Source organism: Malania oleifera, chromosome 13 (assembly GCF_029873635.1).
Source record: "Malania oleifera isolate guangnan ecotype guangnan chromosome 13, ASM2987363v1, whole genome shotgun sequence".
Taxonomy (NCBI): domain Eukaryota; kingdom Viridiplantae; phylum Streptophyta; class Magnoliopsida; order Santalales; family Ximeniaceae; genus Malania; species Malania oleifera.
Genome location: NC_080429.1, coordinates 77,187,782 through 77,211,632, shown reverse-complemented (window position 1 = coordinate 77,211,632; position 23,851 = coordinate 77,187,782). Strand labels below are relative to the sequence as shown.

Sequence of the window (23,851 nt, the reverse complement as noted above, 5' to 3'; positions counted from 1 at the left end):
ACGTGCCCAGATCATGTCAGCTGCCTCTCCCTATCTTATCTTGGTGTTATGCCCAACTTACCACAAATGTGTTTATTTGTTAATTTATCTTCTAGAGTTATATCACGGACCCACCTTAGCATTTTCATTTTCATTTCAATAAACTAGGAGGAATATTGGAGACAAAGTTAAACTTGATGATGAAGAAGTAAATAGCACTTGTAGATTTTGATACTTTGGATCTATTATGCAAGTTGAAGGAGAAATGGAAGAAAATGTAATGCATAGAGTTAAAGCACGGTGGGTAAAATGGAAGAGTGTTTCAGGCGTGCTTTGTGATCATAGAATACCGTTAAAAGGGAAGTTTTATAGGATGACTATATGACCAACTATTTTATATGGATCAGAATATTGGGCAACTAAGAAACATGTCTAAAATGTAAAGTTGACGAGATGAGAATGCTTAGATGGATGAGTGGTATAACATTTAAAGATAAATTAAGAAATGAACATATCTGCGGTAAGTTAGAGGTAGCTCCTGTAGAAGATAAGGGAGGGACGACTCAGATGGTTTGGGCACTTGTAACCAAGGTCTTAAATTTCAATTTCGACTCAAATTTCGAAGCTCCAAAAGTATGGAAATTTCGACGGAAATTTCGATTCCAATGTTGATTTCGATTTCGATTTGAAAAAATAACGGAAACTAGTAATAAAGCATGGAATTCTTTGTGAAACTTTAGAAATGGTTAACAAACATAAAAATATAAGTTTTAAGACTAATATATTACAAATTAAATACATCTATGTTTTGTATGAGGTTGAAAAGTTGTAAAATAGTATATGTATCAAACATGTTTGTAAGATAATGTACATTAAACATATTGAGTTAATGCAAATGAAATTCATAAATCATTTAAATATAATTTATTATTCAAATATTGATAATTTAAACATGAATGGTTAAATAAAATATTACTATAAGTTTATTTTTTCATATAATTTCAAAAACACTTGTGATAACCTTTTGTTTCAATAAAATAAATTAAAAGAGAAATTTCACTTCACTCTCAAGGTTTCGATAAATTTCGACCAATTTCGCTTAAATTTCTAGGTTTCGATAAATTTCGGATGATTCGTTGAGATTTCGACGGAAATTATGGAAGACGGAAATTGACTGCCATTTCGATTTCGAAGGTGACTGAAATCGGAAATTTCAACGGAAATTTCGATAGTTTCGTGGAAATTTAAGACCATGCTTGTAACCTAGGCCACATAGTGCACTAGTAAGGAAGAGTGAGTTAGTTACTATGAGGGGTAATAGAAAGTGTAAGGGTAGACCTAAAATAATTTGGAATGAGATAGTGAGTAAGGATTTAATAGCCCTAAATTTGTCAAAATAAATTGTCTGTGATCGCATAAATTGGCGTAAAGGGATTCATGTAGCCAATCCAACCTAGTGCGACTTAAGGCTTGACTTTGTTGTAATGAAATTTCTTTTGCTATAAAAAAAAATTGGGTTGTTGAGTTTTCGTTGAAGCTGTTGGTGCTGCATTTGTTTAGACTTTTCTCAGTTCATGAGGCACCAATTTCAGCTTTTTTATATTTCAATGAGGGGGGCTCTCTTGGGATTTCCACTTTTTTAATAGTCCCAATGAGAGTGAGGTTGAGGAGTTAACTTGTTTGTTGGATGTGTTGGATTCTTTCTTGCGAAATTCGCAGGGTACACAAGGCTTTGGATTGTGGACACTTTAGGGTCTTTTTCTTCGAAGTATTTTTTCTCTAATCTTACTAAATCCACAAATCCTAGTTCTTTCCTTCTAAACAAGTTGTTTGGAAACCAAAGGTTCCATTTAAAGTTCGGGCTTTCATATGGACTCTTATTCTCAATAAGATCAATATGAATTTACAAATAAGGAGGCCATACAAAGCACTTAGTCCAGACGTCTGTATGCTGCTGTGCAGTGGGTCAAAGGAGACTTCTAGCCATTTATTCCGTCACTGTAAAGTTGTGAGATACATGTGGAACAATCTGTTCTCATTCTTTGGAGAGGATTGGGTTGCTCCAAGATCTATTTTTGATTTTCTGATGGTGTAGTTTTGGGAAGAATAAAACAGGAGGAGTTTTTGCGTCTGTGTAGTTTTTATGGTGCTGTGGGTGATCTGGCTCAATAGGAATGCTAGACAGTGCTGTGGGTGCTCTGACCCAAAAGGAATGCTAGAATTTTCAGATATAAGAATACTTCTCCATTTTATCTTTGGGGGAGTTATTTTTTTGTGCTTCTTTCTGGTCACACTCTTTTGGGTTTTTTGAGGGTCTAATGCTGTCTGATGTCCGAAGAGATTGGGAGGCAGCTTTATGTAATTATGTTATTTGTCTGTTAGTTCTCTGCTTTTACTGTGAGGATTTCTTATCATCGGTCCATTGTAATTTTTTCTTTCATTAGTAGATTTGTTTTATTATTAAAAAAATTGAGAGCAAAATACTAGAGTGAAAAAAAGTAGAAGCAAAATGGAGATTAGAGAGCGAAATGCACCTGGCATTTGCACTACTATCGATAATAATCATTTTGTGTTTGTAATAGCATGCACATGTACAATTATGAGCTCCAGACTATGCATTTGTGAATATGCTTGCTGTTGTGATTGTGTATTTGGTGTCATGTATGTACCCCTGTCATCAAAGAACCTATGACATGGAGTTGCAAAGTGTTTTATGACCCTCTCTTTTGCTAATTAAGTGGGTAGCACAATTTTTATCCACCCATACACTGAATAGTTATAAAATGCTTGCTAAATAGTCTAAATCGTAGGGGATGTGAATTGCTTTTAGCTTGTCATTAATTTTCATACTTTCTCTAGTTTACCTTTTTGTAGTTTTCAATTTTTGGATAAAATAGCATTTTACCCCAATGAAGGGAAGCGTGAGAATTTTCTTTGATGAGGCTCTCTTTCTCTGTCATAAGGTTTGCTAGTAATCTTCTCTCCACGTACTAGATCATTGAGGGGAGATGGGACTTGTATTATGAGTTGGATTTCATGCATCTGACAATAATGACCCCTGCTCACACAAATGTTTTGAGTAACATTATAATTAGTGTCGCTTCGCAAACCTCAAGGACATGATTTTGTTCATATCTTTTCTAATCCATTCAGTCTCAAATATTTTGCAAAAAAAAAAATCTTTAAAAAAAATCCCCCCTTTTTTAGAGCCATGTCCTTTTAAAAAAAGTTACCAAACTTTTCCTTTATTTTTTTTTTTTTGGGTTAAACATGTGATTCAATAGTTAACCATTCTTTGAATGGGTGATGTCAAGGGGAACCTAACCATGGTATTAAGTTTCAGTTGACAATTTGGATTTTGGAAGGGGTTGAGAAAAAAAAAACCATAATCATTATCTTTTTTGTAAAATATTGGCCAAAAGTTTGGGATTCGGTGGCGACCAGGGTAGCTAAGTGGTTGGATGATAGCAAAGGAGTTTTGTTCTCTTTAGCTGGTAGAATTACTCTCATACTAGCTTGTCTTTCTACCATTCCTCTGTATTTTTTATCTCGTTTTACTTGGTAGGGGTAGCTCAAAAGCTTGAGGGTCGTGAGGGATTTTTGTTGGTCTAGTGTAGGGGAGAGGAGAGATCATTTGGTTAAGCGGGAAGTTGTGTCTTGGTCGAAGGAAGGAGGGTTGTGTTTTGGTAATTTGGTGTCTAAAAACGCTGCTGTTTTGCCTAAATGGTTATGCCAGTTTCCCTTGGAGGTGAAGTCCCTCTGGCACAAAGTAATAAAAAGTAAATTTGGCATACAAGATAGTGGGGGGGGGGGGGGGATGCTAATTTAGGCCTAAGAAATTCTTCATAGACTCCTTGCAGGTTCATTTCGCAGGGTTATCCACCTTTTCTTCCTTTCAAAAAATTCCAATTGGGCATATTAGGTTTTGGGAAGCTGTATGGGTTAGGGAGAATGCATTATCCTGTTCCTTTGCTCATTTTTGTTGTCTTTCTTCTCATCACAATGATGTGATTTCTTCATTTCTTATTCTTAAGAGGGATTCCTTTTCTTGGGACTTTCATTTTGGAAGGGATTTACCCAATAAGAGAGGTGGAGGAGCTGTCTTCCTTGCTCATTGTACTGGGGGATTGCCAAATCTCCAATGATGGTAGAGTTTGGTCTTTGGATCCATCAAGGATTATTCGTGTAAATATTTCTTTCTTACCTTATTAAAGTTGATGTGGTTTTTTTGGGAGGCTAAATTCCTTCCAAGATAAAGGCGTTTGTATGGCTGATGGTGCTTAATCGAGTTAACACCAACAATCTGCTACAAAATAGGAGGCTTTCTAAAGCTTTGCATATTATGTGTGGGAATAGTTCCGAGGACTCGTCTCATTTGATCCTACATTGTTCTTTTGCTTAGGGTTTGTGGAGTACTCTTTTCATAATTCTTGATGAAAGTTGGTGAAGGAGCTTTTGGCTATTTCTTTTATTGGTTTTAGGAAACGCAAGGATGTAAAGAGGTTGTGGAGGTGCTCTTTGTGCTGTGTTATGAGGAATTTTGCTCGAAAGGAGTGCTAGAAAGCTCTCTATAAAGCAATGGGGCTTGTTTGGGGGAGTGAGGTATTTGGCTTCTCTTTGGGCTTATAGCGTAGAATGATTTTAGGGATGCTATTTTCAAGATGTCAACTTGTTTTTCTTCTCTGTTTTCATGAGCAAGGACTTCTTATTCTCCTTTTAATTGTATATGTTTCTCCTTTCTAATTTCAATAACGCTTCTTTTCATATTAACAAAAAACTGAAAAACAAATCTCGAGGCTTTTCAATTTGGTTCTATATTATTCATAATCATATATTTAATATTTCCCAATATTTATTTTATAATTTCCATAATTTACTCTAGGTTTTTGTCATGCCTTTAAATTGAAACCGAAATTTTTGTAAATTGGAGGCCCTTGAATTATTTACATTTGCACTAGGGATATAAAAGGGACAGATTTGGAGTGTCTGCATTGCTAAGAATTACCCACGCTGTCTATTGCCCTGAATATGCTTTGTGGCATATTTTTCTCCCCATCCCTGCCTCATTAGGTGATCCACCTCTTGCCGGGGATCCAAATCCACCTTGCCAACTATAAGAAGCAAACAAAATTTTGAAAAAAAAAAAACAATTTGTCTTTGTATAATGAAAATAACATAACATTTCATATTTTTAACATAATTATAGATAACATAACCTTTCTAGCAGAATAATATAAAACAAAATAAAATAAGAATAATATTTTTAGAAGCTATGAATAATTGAATGAAAATACTATATTTGTACACACATTCACAAACACACACATATATAGACACACACACACACACACACACACACACACACACACACATGTATATACATACATATATTTATCGATATATTTATTTATTTATATTTGGGGTGTGTTTCGGTTAAACAAGGCAGTCTTTAGGGGAAGAAAATACATTTCCCACTTATTGCCCTGGATCTGCCTTCACAAAATTCATACCAACTGTGCCTAATTTGTTCAGAAATTGTCAAATCCGCCCTATAGGGGCAGATCAGAGTGAGATATCCACAAACCTAGATCCATTAACATCCTTGCTTTGCATTTGACATCTTCTCTATGCCCAAGTAGATTGCCAAACTTGTCTTCTTTAGATTTAGATTATTTTATTTTTTAATGCAATAAAGGTTTGCTTTCCATATTGGAATCAGGTCGTGAGAATCATGATTTAAAATTTTTAAACTACTTTGTTTGTATCCTTGAAAGTCATTCATTCTTTAGAAATGTTGTAAAGTTAGAAATGGAGGAGAAAGGAAGAAAAGAAGAGAAGAGGAGAATAAGAGAGGAAGACGAAATATTAGGCAATAGTTTCCTGGAGCCTACATATAGCTCCAGGTATGCTTTTTTATATATTTAATAATAAGAGAGACTTAAGGACAAAAACACTCGCACTCACACAACCTAATTACTAAAAAAACATATTTTCTTCTAACACTTCCCCTCAAGCGGGAGGTGCATAAATATCACCTAACTCTAGCTTCTTACAACCATTAGACAAGGGGCCTTAAATAAAGACTCTGAAAATATTGCCCAGATCCACAGATTTCACAATGGGAGTCCTCTTGAGTCACAACCTTCTTCAACACAACATCCCTCATAAAATGACAGTCAACTTTAATGTGCTTTGTCTTCTCATGAAATTATGGATTGCTAGCAACACAAATGTCAACTTGATTATCACAAACATATCTATTAGCTTTATTGCCAAGAATCTCATCTCTAACATAAGAGACTTTTCCATATAAGCTCACTTTGAGCTATAGCTTGGTATTCTGCTTCAACAGTAGATGTAGTTTGTTTCTTGCTACGCTAGGTAAGAAGATTACCTCCCACCAATATACGGTATCCAATAGTACACCTTGGATCATTAACAGAGCCTAATCTGCATGTATCCTATGATCTCACAGTTTCTATTACATTTATACATCAAACCTCTATTAGTAGAGCCTTTTAGATACTGCAAAATCCAACAAAGAACATCCCATTGTGGTGGATTGGGATTTCTTGTAGACGGACTGAATAGCCATGCAGCAAAAGATATGTTAAGTTAAGTGACAGTCAAGTAGATCACCCTGCCAACCAACTGCCTGTTGTCTTCAAAGTTTGGCCAACATCCTTAGACAATGTTGGGATTCACGGGAGTATGGTTTAGCTCCCAACAAACCATTCTCATTAGCAAGTCCAAGGTATATTATCTCAAATAGATTCAACCCTTTCCTACACCATACAATCTCAATACCAATAAAGTAACACAAGAGTACCCAAGTCCTTGATTTGAAATTTTGCTTGAAATCATTGCTTGACATCTACAATCTTGCTCTAGTCATTGCTAGTGATGATGATATTTTCTTCTAACACTTTCCCTCAAGCAGGAGGTGCATAAATATCACCTAACTTTAGCTTCTTACAACCATTAGACAAGGGGCCTTAAATAAAGACTTTGTGAAAATATTGCCCAGATCCACAGATTTGACAAAGGGAGTCCTCTCGAGTCACAACCTTCTCAAACACAACGTGTCCCTCATAAAATGACAGTCAACTTTAATGTGCTTTGTCTTCTCATGAAATTATGGATTGCTAGCAACACAAATGGCAACTTGATTATCACAAAACATACCTATTAGCTTTATTGCCAAGAATCTCATCTCTAACATAAGAGACTTTTTCCATATGAGCTCACTTTGAGCCATAGCTCGGTATTCTGCTTGATGTAGTTTGTTTCTTTATCAACAGAGCCTAATCTGCATGTATCCTATGATCTCACAGTTTCTATTACATTTATACATCAAACCTCTATTAGTAGAGCCTTTTAGATACTGCAAAATCCAACAAAGAACATCCCATTGTGGTGGATTGGGATTTTTTGTAGACGGACTGAATAGCCGTGCAGCAAAAGATTTGTTAAGTTTAGTGACAGTCAAGTAGATCATCCTGCCAACCAACTGCCTGTTGTCTTCAAAGTTTGGCCAGCGTCCTTGGACAACTTCATGTTGGGATTCATGGGAGTATGGTTTAGCTCCCAACAAACCATTCTCATTAGCAAGTTCCAAGGTATATTATCTCAAATAGATTCAACCCTTTCCCACACCATACAATCTCAATACCAATAAAGTAACACAAGAGTACCCAAGTCCTTGATTTGAAATTTTGTTTGAAACCATTGCTTGACATCTACAATCTCGCTCTAGTCATTGCTAGTGATGATGATATCATCAACATAAACTACTAGAAGTACTACATCTATTTTATTTTTTTTTGAGGAAGAAGACTGAATGATCAGAGTAACAATAAATAAAGACAAATGCGGAGACCACCACACTAAATTTGTCAAACCAGGCTTGAGGAGACTGCTTAAGACCATAATGACCTTATGCAACCAAGACATTTAACCATTCTCACCCTTAGCAACATACATAGGAGGTTGTTCCATATACACCTCTTCCTGCAAATATCCATACAAGAAGGCGTTCTTCACATCTAGGCCAATCAAAGTGAATTGCCAATGAGGTCAATACTCAAATGGAACTTAGTCGAGCAATAGGAGAAAAGGTCTCAAAATAATCAATACCATATGTTTGGGTATGTCCCTTGGTAATCAATCTAGCCTTAAGCCATTTGGGAAGACATTTGATAGTTTAGAGTTTGTAGGCCATGGTTATCAAAATCCTGACTTGGATCATGCGATCCTACGATCCCAATAGGATCCTATCTAAATAAAATAGGACATCTGGGTCATTAGGATCTTAGGATCGCAATCATACTTTTGCTTTGACGGATCCTACTTGTGCAATGGAATATGGATTTTTTTTCCTGTTTAGGATTTTAAAGAAAAGGCCCAATATATATTTTAATTGGTCCAAACACTTCACTTTTGCAATAGACACAAAATTTGGTCTAGTTTGGCTCAAATGCATCAAAATTAGGGCAAAAAATTGAGCATGTTCTAGGATTTGTTCAGTCCAAGTCAAAAGAGCTGCTGAGCATCTCTTGAATGCTCTCTTCCTTCAAAATTGATAGCTCTCTGAGAGCTTAGAGTTTTTGATAGGCAGATTCTTGGTTGTCTATCAATACACTCGGTCTGTACCTTCTTCTAGTAATAGTAGAGGCTCGCTGGGAGCTTTGAGATTAGCAAAGCTTCAACAAATAGGAAGTTGCATAGTCAGGCTAAGAGCTTAAAGTTACAGGCCTCTAGCAGTTATGCATTATCTTTGTTGTTGTTATAGTTCAATTTTTTATTTTATTTTTGATTTTTTTAAATTTTAAATTAAATTTTTTTTTTCTTTCTTCCTCTTCTTTTCTATATTATTAACCAGCTAGAGACCTATATTTTTTCTCAAAGTAGGCATTCAACTTTCTTTTTCCCCTTCTTTTCTTTGCGATTAACAAAAAGTTCTTCCTTAAACAAAAAGCTTTTTTTTTTTTTTTTCTTCTTTCTTTCTTCTAATGGTCTGATGAAAAAACCACAAAAATGAGAAATTTATATTAATTCATTGAATTAAGATTAGAAATTTCTTCTTCCTTTTTCTCTTCATTCTTTTTGCTTTTCTTTTTAATCACTATTATTAAATAAATAAGATAGAAGTAGTCTGCCCTTTGCAGGGCACTTCACAGTTTAGATTATTCAGATGTTTTTAGGGTTGTTGAAGGAAAACCTTGCTAGGAAGCTAGCTACATTCCTGAAATTTGTTTTAATTTCTTAAACTTACTCTCAAGTTTTTAGGATTATTTTATTGAGAGTTGTCATAAAATGCCAAATAGATAAAATTTTAATTTACATTGTATGTAGAATCTTATGGTCCACGATCTGATCCCATAGTCCGATCCTGCAGACCGTCCCAATGATCCTTTGTAGGATCCCGATTCTAACAACCTTGCTGTAGACCCAACGACACCTACCCAACTCCTTATCAGGAGGAAGATCTATCAAGTCTCATGTTCCAAGGCATCCATGGCATGCTTCTAACCATGGTTAGCAAGCACTTCAACATGTGAGGAAGGGAAGGAAGTTAAGGAATCAACACTAACATATTTCCTGCGAGTGTGGGGATCATAGCATTTATATCCATTTGAAATTTTCAGTACCCTAACAACACCACGTTTAACATCATGAGGACAGAACTTGTCTTGGCCAGTATGTCGAACATAAACAAAACATGTGCACCCAAAGACACAAGGCACACTATCTAGAGCATGGATGTTTTTGGGTACATGATGGAGAAGGGAATTGCTTCCCCTAGAACACTGGAGGGCATCCTATTGAGCGAAAAACAAGCTATAAGAATGCATATGAAGTACTATGTTACATAATGTCTACTTTTTTCGTTCACCTACTCCATTCTAAGGGGTTTGTATAAAAGATGTTTGATGAATTATTCCTTTGGCCAAACAAAAAGATTGAATCTCATTTGAACAATTTCAAGTGCATATCAGATTGAAAATTTTGAATATTGATGCCAAACTGAGTTTTATTTCCTTGTAGAATTGAGTAAATCATTCAAAAGTTCAAACATATCTTTTAACAAATAAATGATCTAGGTTATACGCGAAAAATGAAATATCATCCAAGGACATAAAATATTGATGAAAATCAAATTCTTGACTTTGATGGATCCCAAGTATCTAAATGTATGAGAGAACAATGATTTGCTACAATGATTTAGATGGAGAAGATATCCTAATATACTTTCTCAACAAACACAGAACACTCCAAACGAGAAACAAACTTTAACATGGGAAAAATTAATTCTTGGTTTTGAAGGGATGGATGACCCAAATGAGTGTGCTAGAGAGTTGAAATTGAGGAGGCTGTATGACAAGAATTGGATCCACCACGACCTCCATTGAAATAGAATGAGCCATCCTTCTCAAGTTCTTCACCAATCCTCTTTCTCCGTTTAGAGATCCTAAATGATGATAATTAAAGAAGGTTTTTTGGTATTTATGAGATTTAGTTAATTGGCAAACTGATAATAGGTTCTGAGGGAAAAAAGAAAAGAAAAAGGGGACCAGAAATTCACTCACGTGCCAGTGCATGGGGTCAGCCCTGCCAGCATTTGGCCGGCGCATGGGGGTGCGTGGGGGCTCCTCCAGCGATGGGATTTTGTGGGGTGAGTTGTTGGGGGGGGGGGGGGGGGGGGGGGAGCGAGGGGGCCTGTTTATGGGTGGTTTTGTGAAATAATATGGGATGGAGGTGAATCTAGGAAGGACAGCTGTGGGAATGGTGTTTTTCAATGATGACCGAGGAGAGTAGGGTTTAGTTTTGATCACGCTCTGATACCATGATGAGCAATTGGGTAAAATGGAAGACCTAAACTCAATGATAGGTCTCTCCCTCTATTTTGGAATGACCATAATACCCTTACTAACTCACACTTATTACTAACAAAACTCTTAACACATAATAATAATGCTAAAAGACTAAATGACCATTAACAGGTTCATAGGAAATTTAGGCACATAAAACAAAGAGAGGAATAGAAGGAATTAAATATTGCCACAACCAAGAATTGGTGTAATCGAATCATTAGTTAGAGTAATCTTGGAGCGTAAAGTAGTCGGATTCAAGTATTGAAACAAATTAGGACTACCTCTCATATGGGAGGAGGTATGAGAATCAGTAACCCAAGGTGAGGAGGATGAAAAGGGAATGGGCCACAATAGCACTCTTTGTAGTTTGGAGTTATTGAACAATGCAAACAAGATTGTTATACTCCTCTCAGGACACGGTGGATGATGTACTTTTAACTCCGTAGTGGATTCGCTAGGTGCGTTTGAAGTGTTAGAATCACCCTCAACAAAAGACTCGTTGGCCCAAGTTGATTTCCCATGGAATTCCCAACAGCGATCAACATTATTATTGTCCTTGCCACAAAGTGTGCAAATGCAAGAATTGCCACGACAAACTTCTTATCCCAATAGACTACTGCTGTCATGATCGCAATCCAAACCTCGTCCTCGTCCTCCAAAACTTCCCTTACCATGGTCGGAGGCAGTAATCATAGCTGAATTATCATGGGAAGAAGCTTTAGAAGAAGTCAGAGCTTCAGAAAATCCAAAACTTAAGAGCGCTTCAGAACTTCCAGAGGCAGCCATGACCACTGAGCTGAGATTACTATATCCTAGGAGAAACTACTTAACCAGGAAGAGAAAGGCAGACCAACAAAACACAACATGCAGTTAATGAATATCTTGGCAGCAGCTACAGGTATTATGGCTGGCAGCAACTTGAAGCGAGTGCAGGCAAGAAGAGTCATTGACAGCAGTCAGAACCAACAAGTCATTGGTACAAGATTGCAAGCATTAGTCATGAACACACGCGGCATCAAAACAGCTTATCATTAGCAAACCACAACAGAATACAACTGATACTAGCATGTGGGATGGCGGAACAGCACAACAGTATACTAGAAAACCACTAAAACATAGATTCCTACCAAGGATGCTGCACTGCCTAACCAAGAGGATGAGTGTCCCTAGTTGACTCATATCACCCAGAAAATCAGATTTGAGAATTGATTAGGGGAAGAAGGGAGAAAAAAATGAAAAGAAGAGTATCAAAATCAATTCAGATAAATCAGATTCAGAGCTTAACACTCTGACACGATGTTTAGAGTTTGAGATTGAGAGAAGAGAAGAGAGAAGGAGAAGACATGAGGAAGAGAAAATATTAGGCGGAAATTTCCTGGAGCCTACGTACAGCTCGAGGCCTGCCCTTTTACATATTAATAATAAAAAGACTTAATGACAAAAGTACCCTCAGCCACATAAGCTAATTACTAAGAGAGCATAGTATCCTCTAATAGAAAATATCTGTTTTATTGTATCCTTGTTGAGACCAAATTAGTTTTGTTTAGAGAATCTTTGTCAAATTCCTCTACAAATCAGTCTGTGTTGCCAGATAAAAGCTGAACCACTTCATAGTTTGATCCTTGTCACCATCATCATTATAAAATGGCGAATTTTCTCTATATTCTTTATCTGACTCTTAACTGTTTCTTTTCATTCTAGGACATTTTCTTTTTCTTCTGCCATGATCATTTTGTGGGAGGATCTTGAGGCACAAAATCAGTCAGTGCTACAGATCTAAATGCACAAATTGACAATGGCATGCAATGGTGTTGAGTTTTGCAGCACAATTTTGCAAGCTATTCCAGCAAATCCACCATTGATTATGCCAAGCTCTCTCTAGCTCTCTAGCAAACCCTTCAATGGCCTTTTCAGCTTTGCTTTTGGTAACTCATGGCAATGGCATTGTTTGTAATGATCCCTTGCTCCATTATCTTAGTTGATTACCGCAACTTGTACCAGTCTGAACAGCATACTGCCATGATTCATTTCAGCACCTCACATTTGTAATCCATTTCTCACATCCTTTTTTCGATTATATCTGCCACAATTTTCGAATGACATGAAACTGGAAATGCTCTCTTCATCTATAGTAACCAGCTTCATCTATTAGTGATTTCAGGTGCAAAATCAAATTTTAACTCTAAGAATGTGGCTCACTAACAAAATTGTCCAAGGTTAAGCCTAAAACTCATTTTGCACTAATATCAGTTATATGACATGGTTGTTAATTGAAGGCTGTCCTATTTGGCACTTTTTGCCACTGCTTTTGCATTACAATCAAAGACAACTTATTTCTATTACTGTTTCTTCTCAATACCAGCTTAAAATTCAAATCTTGATTCATGATCATGGTTGATTTGTGATTTATTGCCACAAATCAGAATAAGAACACCTACTGGACCAGAACAACTCAATTGAACGAGGGCGTTTGGTTTCATTTTATAAACTAATCTGAATTGTCACTTGGTAAAAACTTTATAACATGGGGTTATAAATGTAAATTGCATTCTTTGTTTCTGCCATCCATGGGAGAAGTTTGTCCCAGGTGGAGAGCTCATTTTTATGGTCTAGAGTTTCGAGAGTTTTGCAAGTAATTTCAACAAACCTTGGGATAACTTGGAGAACTATTGAAGCTCTTGTGAGAAGAGCCAGTGGTGCCTATTTCACACCCTGTTCAAACTTCACCATTCACCCATTGATACATACGCATTCTTTATTTGGGTCACGAACTTTGACATGTATCATTTTTTGTGAGCTTTAGTAACTTGGGTAAGGATTTATGTTTATTTAAATATAAAAACCAGATAATTCTCATTATGGATTTGTGTTGTATAAATGTGGAAAGCAGAGAATTGTATTAAATGTTCCATAAAATGCAATCTGCAGCTGCAGCAATCTGGATGTGGTAGAGCAGTATCTGATGCAACTTGCCAGAAACTGAAAGGAGATCTGCAGGCTGTGTTCAATGTGCTTCCGAAAGACATGCAGGAGCTCCTGCTTTCCAACCCAGAAAAGGCAGCTCTTTTACAAGCAATTTCTTGAACTGAAAAAAGTTTCCTGGCTGCCTATTGTGCAAGTCATGGGTTTGTTCTTCTGCTCTGCCTTGGTAATATTCAGAGCATGTCAGCGTGGTTAAAAACTGGGAGTCTAGTAAAGAGGATCTTGTTTTGCTGCTTAACCACAACGCATTTTGCAATCATTTCCTAGCATCATTCTGGCACCAGATTGGTAGAGCAACTTTGATTTGGGTACCATTGTTCTTCTAGCTCACAGTCAGATCTCACACTCAATATTCCTCCCTAATCATGTCATGCAATTTAAATGTATAAAAATTTTTAATTTTGCTTTATCATTTTTCTGTGTAAGCAGATGCGCAGGGGTTGCTCCACAAGCACACTTGAGATTGCTTCTCTTAACCTGCAATTGGATTTAACAGTGATCGAACAAAGTAAGGATCATACTAAATTCAGGAGGATTGGTGTTTTTTTTTTTTTTTTTTTTTCAAGTTTCAGTTGGAGTTTTAGGTGGTTCAGGTTTAAAAGAATAACATAAGCTGCTACCATGTAGGATGATTCTGCAGTTTTCACTCAGTGTTAGAAGTTCATCTTTGTTCAGTTTTTGTAGGGTAATTGGTGTTAGTTTATCTCTCTCCCTGAAATTTGGAGTTTTAGTTCAGTTTTAAAAGAATAGCATAAGCTGCTATGATGTAGGATTTATTCTGCATTTTTCACTCATTGGAATTTCATCTTGGTTTCATTTTTGTAGGGTGATTGCTTGCACACTTCTTAGAGCTGGCTAATATAATGTGTATTCACGTAATCTCTTTATACATTATAGAATTTATATTTAAAAAAAAAAAAAAAAAATGGCCTTAAATCCCACTAGGTGGGGTTCCCTATTTGTCCTACGTTCTAAATTTCTACCAGTTCGCATGATTTTGGGGAATTTCCTCTGACAATTTGAGAACTATTAAATCCTTAATATCTTATTCCAAGATCTTTTAAATTTATTCTTACCTCTTCTACTACCATAATGATAACTAACTCACTCCTTTTTACTGGTGTATTATTTGTCATATGTTGTAGATGACCGAATCATCTAAGTTGTCCCTACCCTATCTTATCTTGTACAAGTTTTATGTCCAATTTATTGCGAATATGTTCATTCTTTAATTTATCTTTTAATCTTATAATACTCACCCATTTCAGCATTCTCATTTCGGACACATTTTTTGGATATGTTGTTTCTTATTTGCTCAATATTTTGATCCATATGGCATAACTGATTTTATAGTTGTCCTGCAAAACTTTCCTCTTAGTTTTAAAGGTATTCTATGATCAAAGAATACGTCCGAAACACTTCTCCATTTTATGTACTCTGCTCTAACTCTGTATAATATTTTCTTTGATTTCTCCTTCAATTTGCACAATAGATCCAAGGTATTCAATTTGAGTAGTGCTATTAATTTCTTGACTATTAAGTTTAATTCTTTCTCCAATATTCCTCCTATAATAACCGAAACTACATTTCATATATTTTATTTTATTTCTACTTATTTTAAAACCTTTAGACTTTAAAACTTTTTTCCATAATTCTAATTCATATTCTACTCAATCCCTAATTTTGTCAATAAAGACATTATCATCTACAAAGATCATATTCCATCGTACCTCATTAAGGATACTCCAAGTGAGTTCATCCGTCATAGTGCAAAAAGAAAAGGGTTCAAAGTAGATCCTTGATGTACATTTATTGTGATTAAATTTTCTAGACTCCACTTTTGATCTTGATGCTAATCATTACTCTACTCTATATCCTTAATGACATCGATATACCTACTATATACTCATATTTTTTTAAACCCACCATAGAACTTCCTCAAAGTATGCTATCATAGGTTTTCTCTACGACAATAAAAATCACATGCAAGTCCCTCTTCTATTCCCTAAACTTTTAATTAATCTTCTTAAAAGGTGTATAACTTCCGTAGTCGATCTTACAACAATAAAAGTAAATTGATTTTCTAAGACTTGTTTTTAATCTTAAGTTTTGTTCAGTTACCCTTTTTAAAGTTTCATTGTATGATCGTAACTTTAATTTCACAATAATTATTATAATTTTGTATCTCCTTTATTTTTGTACGTACGTATTACAACGATTTTCCTCCATTTGTCTAGTATTTTGTTAGTTCTCATAAGTGTATTAAGTAAATTAGTTAATCATATAATTTTGTTACCACTTAAGCATTGCTTTTTCAATTTTTTTCATCTTTTTTTTTAATGCAATCTTAACTTGATTATCTCTAAATTTGTAAAAGAATCTAATTTTTTTTAGTTTTTTTTTAATTTGACAATTTTATGTTTAAGTCTTCTACTTGATTTTCATTAAATAGCTTATTGGCTCCCCTTCATTATCTATTTTTATGTTGGCTTATCTTATCTATTTTTATGTTGATTATCTCCAAATTTGCGAAAGAATTTCAAAATTTTAAACTTTTTAATTTTCTTTATTTAATAATTTGAAGTTTAATTCTTCGATTTGGTTTTCATTAAATAGTTTATTAGCTTACCTCCTCCATCTTTTTATTTTTTTAATTGTCTATCTTTTCCTGCATAAATGAAACTTTGTGGGAGTAGGTAAGCTTCTGTAAACATTTCCATGTGTGAGAGAAGATGGGTCTTGATTCTTGAAGGCAGCTAGGTTATATTATATATATATATATATATCATAGGATCTGCCTGGTGGTGATTCCTATGATGGAAGGATGCTGGCTGCTATCCAAGAAGCTACCAACGTTGATCTCAAGAGTTCATGATCATTTACCCTACAATACCATATACCATGAATTTATTTATTTATTTAATTCAAATATGCGTTTTATGTATCTTTGCAGTTGCAAATATAAACCAACACTGCATTTTGATGGAAGTTTTTGTAATTGCAAGATTTATTTGTTCTTTTTCTTTTTGTTTGGATGGTAAGTGGAACTATTTTGTTTTGAAAGCTTTTAAGAGTAAAAATTTTCAATTTTTGAACGTGAAATTTGATGAGTTATATATATATATATATACTTTTGATGGTGATGTGTTGGAGGCACAAATATTCAGCATCCTCAAGAATTTTGTCATTCCCACCATTAAATATTAAAAATGGCCCAAATGGAGAATTTATTGTTTGAAGGTGACGCTTTTGACCTTTTCTAATAATATCTAATCTTAGGATAAAATCGTTATTGCCTTTCACTTTCATCCACAAGAGTCGTGATATTTATAGTTATTCCACTGAGGCATATGTGTTTTCAAAGAAGAACGGTGTCTGTCTTGCTTTAATCTTAGTTAAGGTTTGCACTATAACATCCATCGTGCTTTCTATCAATCTTTTTTGGTTGGTGTCGTATTCAAGTATCACTTTGGTTTGACTAGTAGGTTGGAACTAGATAGTTATTTTTACCAAATTTTCATTGAAGAATATAGTTTTGAATTTAAATTTGTATGAATTAGAAAATTTTCAGTAGTTAAAAAATGATGTATTGAGAAAAAAAAAAAAGTGATGACAATTTAGGCACGGACAAAAAATTTTCAAAATTAAGAGCAATTTAAAACCACATATAATTAAATTTAAAACTTAAACTCCTAATAATTTTCTTATTTTGTAAAGGACTATTTGGGATGAGAAGAACTTTGCACTTTGTGTACACTAGAGTAGGTATTGGAGAGGAGTAACTTTTATGTGGAAATAAAATATAATAAAGTAACAATTGGATTTATTTTGTCTTTGCGTACTAAATGTTTATAACTCCATTTGAACTAAGAATTTTAATTGAAAAAACAAAAGAAATAAGAAAAATATTAATTTTTCATTAGATTTTTTTTAATAACTAAAAATAATTAAATATTAAAAGTTAATGACATGTAAAATTTCTTTCAAACTTTTCTTCATAGCGAAATAAGAAAGTCAAATTTTCCATATTTTTCTTTCCTCTCCAGAATTATAAATGAAGCCAATGTAATTGAGTCGAAGAATAAAATAGGATATAATATCAAGAGGTATTGAATAATAAATGATACGTAACACATAAGAGTTTGATTTTATTTTAACAAGCACAAAATAAGATAAAAATAAATATTTTAATTTTATGATTAATCATCTCTAATCTCTTTAATTTGAATAATGCAAATATTGATTTATTTTTTGTTTTCATGGTATTAGAGAGATTCTTTGGACATCCACATTGAAATTGTAAGACTTAGGCTCAATTAAAAATTAAGTCTCTTAATTGTTTTAACGGAACTTTAAAAGGTGTAATTTAAAAATTACAGACCTCAGAAAGATCCCACTTTTGCTTCCCAATAATGCTATTAATTATATTTGTTTAAATATATATTTTTTGAAGTTAGGCAGAGATGGGGCTGCCCTACGTCTAAATCCAACAAGAACCAAAACGACAACGGAATGACAGATGCTGCCACCTCATCAAAGATATCATATGCCAAAGTAGAAGTGGAGGAATTGCCACGTCGCCCACGCACGCTAAGAGACAATGGTGCATGTGCATCATTTCAAACTTCAAAAATATTAGGACAAAAAAAATGAAGAATTTTACTTCTTTAAAATACAAATGACTAAAATATCACATCTGAAATTTAATTTTAGATTTTATTTTTTCAATTTTAGCCGCATTAAAGCTAAGACTGGTTAAATCCTTAAAGACTATTATATATATATATATATATATATATATATATATATATATTATTTGGATACAAGTGATAAATATATAAATATCCCTTTTCAAAGTTTGGAAAAATTCATACCCATATTTTTTTCACTAATGATGTTTTTAGACAGAAAATTCTGTGTCTACCACCAGCAAATTATTGAGAAGAAAGGTCCCTCTGCTTTGCATCACAGAAATGAATGATCTCTCTCTCACCCACGATGACGATGCCCAGAGTCAATTTCTGAACAAAAAATTTATTTAAAAATTTTGTGGCATGAATATGACAAGTCATCAATCTTTTCATCCTCGAATGTGGTCCCTTCTAATTCATAATTTTGATACCCATCTCACAGCCTACCCTAATCCTACGCACCCATACAACAAGAAACACATATGACCGCCACCATATATATATATATATATATATATATATATATCAACGAAAAAGAAAAGAAAAACGAAATGAAATGAACCCACAAAACCATTTTCCCCCACTGCCTGCCATACAGGCCCTACCATAGAGGACTAGGCCACAGGCAACGCCAATGTCGAGCACAGTGGGCGAATGGAGCAGGGAAGAAGAGAAAGCCTTTGAGAATGCCATTGCCGTGCATTGGACTGCTGATGAGCATGACTCGGATGATGAGCAATGGGAGAAGATGGCTGCTCTCCTTCCTACCAAAACAATTCACCAATTGAAACTACACTATCGAATTCTAGCTGAGGACGTATCTGCAATTGAGGCTGGCTACATACCCATTCCTACTTATGTAGGAGATGAAACTGTGCCATCTTCGTCCAGTGCAGCTGCCAAAGATCACCATGTCAGCCACAAGCGGTCCAACAACAGCTGCTCGAATGGGTTTCCGGGTCTGGGGCGTGACTCCACGGGCCAAGGAGCGAAAGGAGGAGGCTCTCGGTCAGAGCAGGAGCGGCGAAAAGGGATTCCTTGGACTGAGGAAGAGCATAGGTATGCAGTTCAGTTAACAAGCAATTTTTTCCACTACAGGTTTTTCATCGATGTAGTTTCTGGGCAGGGTTTCATTTTCACCATTTTTTTTTTTGAAAGGCTCTTTCTGTTGGGGTTGGACAAGTTTGGGAAGGGAGATTGGAGAAGCATTTCAAGGAATTTTGTGGTGTCAAGGACTCCAACGCAAGTGGCGAGCCACGCCCAGAAGTATTTCATTCGATTGAACTCCATGAACAGGGACAGGAGGAGATCCAGCATCCATGACATTACGAGCGTTGGAGGTGGAGACATCTCTTCTCATCAGACGCCAATTACGGGCCAACAAGCAAATGCAAATCCATCCAATTCAGCAGCAGCGGCCACACAGCCTAAGCACAGAGCTCCACAGATTTTTAGCTCGGGAATGTATGCAACACCAGTAGGGCATCCAATTGGGGGTCCAAGTGGGCACATGGCATCTGCTGTTGGAACTCCAGTCATGCTTCCTCAGGGACACCACCCGCCCTACGTTGTTCCCCTGGCTTACCCCATGGCACCACCGACAATGCATCAATAGCATTACTTGTAATGCACATGCCAACAGAGTCAGATTGGATTATAGAGCATAGCTGATAGTCCTTGGCATTCTTCTCTGCTCTTATAATGCATTCATATGCACATTCTTAATTAAAACATTGAGAACACAAGCCTCAATTCTTCATGCAAGCAATCATCTCCGCTGTAAATGAATTTGAGCAATTAAAAGTAGTTGTTTTACTTTCCATGCAATGTTCTTTTTCTTTCAACTAGCCATGTGGGTTCTCCTTTAATATTTTCTACTGGTTTAGAACACAACCAATCATAAATACTTTAGGACAGTAGCATGCCAATGCCAAAATACCTAAACCCGTACTATAATGGTATAACCCATCCCTCTTCCCGTGACATTTGGTTTACGGAATAAAATAGAATAGAAATGGAATGGAATGAAAATTTGAAAGGAAAGCAAGAAGAAATCAGGGGATAATTTGATTTCATTCCGCCCGGTTCCATTCCATTCCTGTCCACTGAATGTGCAACAAAGATTTTCAACATTAGAACTCCCCAAGGGAAACTCAGGTCAGAAATAAATGCTCATGAAATGGGAAAATTGCCTTCTCCTGCCACATAGAAATAAATGCTCATGTTTAGGAGAGGCATTGTCTATTTCCTACCACAATCACTTGCCATATGAAACTAATATATGTCCTGGTGGGTTAATCTACCAAAGATTTAATAAAAGCAAGTGTTCTAGTGTTTAGGCAAAATGCCCAATCCCTTCATATTTGCATAGAAAGACAAAAGATGTGACACACAGCTAGCTTTCAATTTCGCAAAAGGCTAGGCATGAAATGGGGGTTCTATTGTTGCAAAACAAGCATGCATGCAATCAGGGATTGCTAGACTAATGGGAAGTCAGGATTGTTAATTTATGTACAGGGCTTCAGCTCAGAAATTTGGTGAAGCTCTACAAAGTTCTGAAGTTGCGTAACATTAGACGACATCAATTCAAGCACCAAAGAAATTATCCCACAACTAAAAGGTACATAGCGATGCACATGAAAGTTACAAGGAAAAAGGTGCATAAAAAATAAGAACTACAAAGTTTTTCAGCACCTCCTTGATCTTAAATGAAGATGCCCATACAGGAGATGATATAAAAACCTTTTTCGCCCCCATTTCCACCATTTTGGTGCAACAACTTGCCGTCTCTTTCTAGCACATTTTTCTGCAGGTTCAGAAAAATATAAATTTAAAATTAATATATGTCTTCACTCAAAAAATAAAGCAATTTGCTCACAATGTGCTTGCAAAAAAAAAGAGCTGAACAATTTTTTTTTTTTTTTTGAACATAATAAAATAACTTTAATATTAAGAATGAAAAGTAGATTAACAAATCTGCAAGTTGATAAAGAAAATGAACAAACAAAAAAACCCAGCATCTTTTCCAGGGATAAATAATTTCTGCAGAAAGAATTTTAGTAATGTAGAATGTGCGAGACAGAGAAGGGAGAGGAATAGATGATGGGGCAGGTATGGAAGAGAGAAACCATGAAGGGATAGAGAGGCCAAAAGGGATATTGCAATCCTCCTACAAGATAACAAAACCTGCAGGCTACACAAATCACAACTCTAATCATACTACCACCCTACTTAAAAAGTGCATTACAATTGGGGAGTTAATGGGAAAAGGACACCCATGGCTTGAGACTCGAGCAAAACACCTAGATACTATATTGAAAATTTAAAAATCTAAATATTCTAGATATTTCCTAAATATAGAAACCTATAATGCCAAGAAAATAAATCTAAAAATAAATAAAGTCACAATAACCTTGCATCCTTCATCATTCACCCCTTTGTTCCAGGGGGATACCTTGAATTTTGATTATTAAAGGATATTCATCGAGTTTGGAGGTCTTTGAGCAAGTTCAACTGGACTAGCTGCTTCAAGGGCCTTATATAGACCAGCAGTTCAGGGACTGATCAGTTCAGGTAAGTGGGTGGGTACAGATCTAGAGCAGCATCAGGTGGGTTTTCACAATTTTATTTCTAAATCCTGCTAATCAATCCAACGGAGGCTGGCAAGGTGAATGACAGAGAGGCACATGATGTGGCATACTCAAGTAGGACAAATATTAAAATTCAGAGATAGACAGAGAATTGAGAGAAGTAGAAGAAGAAGATGAAGAAGTAGAAGAATTAAAATTCAGAGATAGAGAGAATTGGGAGAGTAGATGGGAGAGGAATAAGAAGAGAGGCATAAGAGAACCTGCAGGAGAGAGAAAGTGAGGGGAACTGCACAGCAATTCTGGTTTCAAGATGATAACTGTCCCATAAAATACACGATCAAAATACTTATCCACCCAATACCACAAGTAACACAAAACAATTATAAAATAAAACCCAACTAAAACATAAAGTACAGAATAGCCCCAAAGTAAATAAAATACACAAAACAAACCTAAACTAAACTCCTAAAATAACCAGTGTTTTCCCAAAATAAAATAAAAGGCCTCGCTACTATAAAGATCTAAAGTTCTCCATTGGTGATTCTCCATGAAACTCCACTTGTTAGAAAAAACTCGACCTCGAGTTCTGAAATGGCATAGTAGCTTTAACTCTAGGAGTGGGAACAAAATCAAACATGTAGGCAAATCAAGAAGACACATAATCTGCATTGCATCATCCATCATCCTGGATGATCCTCCAGCTACAAGTAGCATAGAAGGCTACACTGTCCTCTGCTAAAACAAGTCCTCCAAACAAGAAATCAACTTAATATCCAAATCTGTATGGGCTCAAACAATGTTGAAGAATGGAATCAATGACGGCATAGGGTGTGAGGTCTAGATGATGCTCAGCCACTGCACTCAAACAACTTTGTCTCCCATGCCATAATCTTCTACTGAAAAATTTTAGAATTATTAAGGACAATGAGTTGCTTGCTGTACATTTGTCCGGAACAGAAGAAGAAACAAGGATGCTGAAAGACGCTATGACCGGTTGTAAAGATGAGCTGCAAGCTTCAAGAAACATGTGTTTGAAGATGGCTGGGAGGATATAGACCTTAGATGAACAAATACTGGCTCTTGATTAGCAATGAAACTCCTCAAAATCAAATCTTCATCGGCAATGAAACAAATACTGGCTCTTCAACTGCCATAGCAAATGTAGGACAAATATTAAAATTCCGAGATAGAGAGAGAATTGAGAGAATTAAGGGAGAGAGAAGAAAGAAGAAGAAGAAGCAACAAGGCAAAAGAAGAGAGACAAAATTAGAGGCAGAACAAAACAGAGATTAGAGAGGAAGAACAAGAATAAGGAAGAAGAAGAGAGAGGAAGAAGAAATGAGAGGAGAAGTAGGAATCCTATCTGGGGGTGTCAATTGTGTATCAATTTAACATGTGGGTGGCATGGGGTATGGGGGATTTTTGTGGATGATGTTCATGCATGCTTTAAAGTGTATTCTTGTCTTTGAATAAGAGAAAAGGTTGGGAGAGGTTGCTCATGTGAATGTTGTTGCCTTGTGAATGTTGTTTCAATTGATATACACTTGCAGGACTTAACCAATGAATCGATGTGTGAGACATTGGCTTAACCAAGTGTTACTTGGTGCCATCATAGTGTCAAGTTGTGTGTTGTGAACTTAGACACTATGACACTAATCATGGTAAAGGATCCAGTCGCAAGTGTGATATTTGTCAACAACATGCAAGAGTATTTAAGTTCCCCACTACTATTCTT

General features: G+C 35.6%; 3 protein-coding genes across 7 annotated transcripts in view; 2 read left to right on the top strand and 1 right to left on the bottom strand.

Annotated features, from left to right (window-relative positions):
• The window catches only part of LOC131146608 (uncharacterized), a 40,494-nt gene extending 26,127 nt beyond the window's left edge, over nt 1-14,367 (top strand). For 2 of the 4 annotated variants that reach the window (XM_058096297.1, XM_058096298.1), the window contains one exon: nt 13,782-14,367. In XM_058096297.1, the coding sequence (XP_057952280.1) occupies nt 13,782-13,937 (156 nt within the window). In that variant the 3' untranslated portion in view covers nt 13,938-14,367. The remainder of the gene's footprint in view (nt 1-13,781) is intronic. The other 2 variants (XR_009134416.1, XR_009134415.1) reach the window with 2 other exon arrangements.
• A 4,683-nt stretch (nt 14,368-19,050) lies between these two features.
• LOC131146418 (transcription factor MYBS1) lies at nt 19,051-20,346 on the top strand. The gene is made up of 2 exons (XM_058096018.1): nt 19,051-19,585; nt 19,685-20,346. Exons 1-2 carry the CDS (start codon nt 19,161-19,163, stop codon nt 20,139-20,141), a joined length of 882 nt encoding a protein of 293 aa, XP_057952001.1. The 5' UTR covers nt 19,051-19,160; the 3' UTR covers nt 20,142-20,346.
• A 663-nt stretch (nt 20,347-21,009) lies between these two features.
• LOC131146417 (histone deacetylase 15) overlaps nt 21,010-23,851 on the bottom strand; it is a 104,721-nt gene continuing 101,879 nt past the window's right edge. For both annotated transcript variants that reach the window (XM_058096014.1, XM_058096013.1), the window contains one exon: nt 21,010-21,332. In XM_058096014.1, the coding sequence (XP_057951997.1) occupies nt 21,214-21,332 (119 nt within the window). In that variant the 3' untranslated portion in view covers nt 21,010-21,213. The remainder of the gene's footprint in view (nt 21,333-23,851) is intronic.

What these genes read in the sequence shown, in the direction of transcription:
- LOC131146418 (XM_058096018.1), top strand. Translation starts at nt 19,161, where the DNA reads ATGTCGAGCACAGTGGGCGAATGGAGCAGGGAAGAAGAGAAAGCCTTT. An exon ending in TGGACTGAGGAAGAGCATAG is followed by an intron (nt 19,586 to 19,684) that starts GTATGCAGTTCA and finishes TTTTTTTGAAAG; the next exon opens with GCTCTTTCTGTTGGGGTTGG.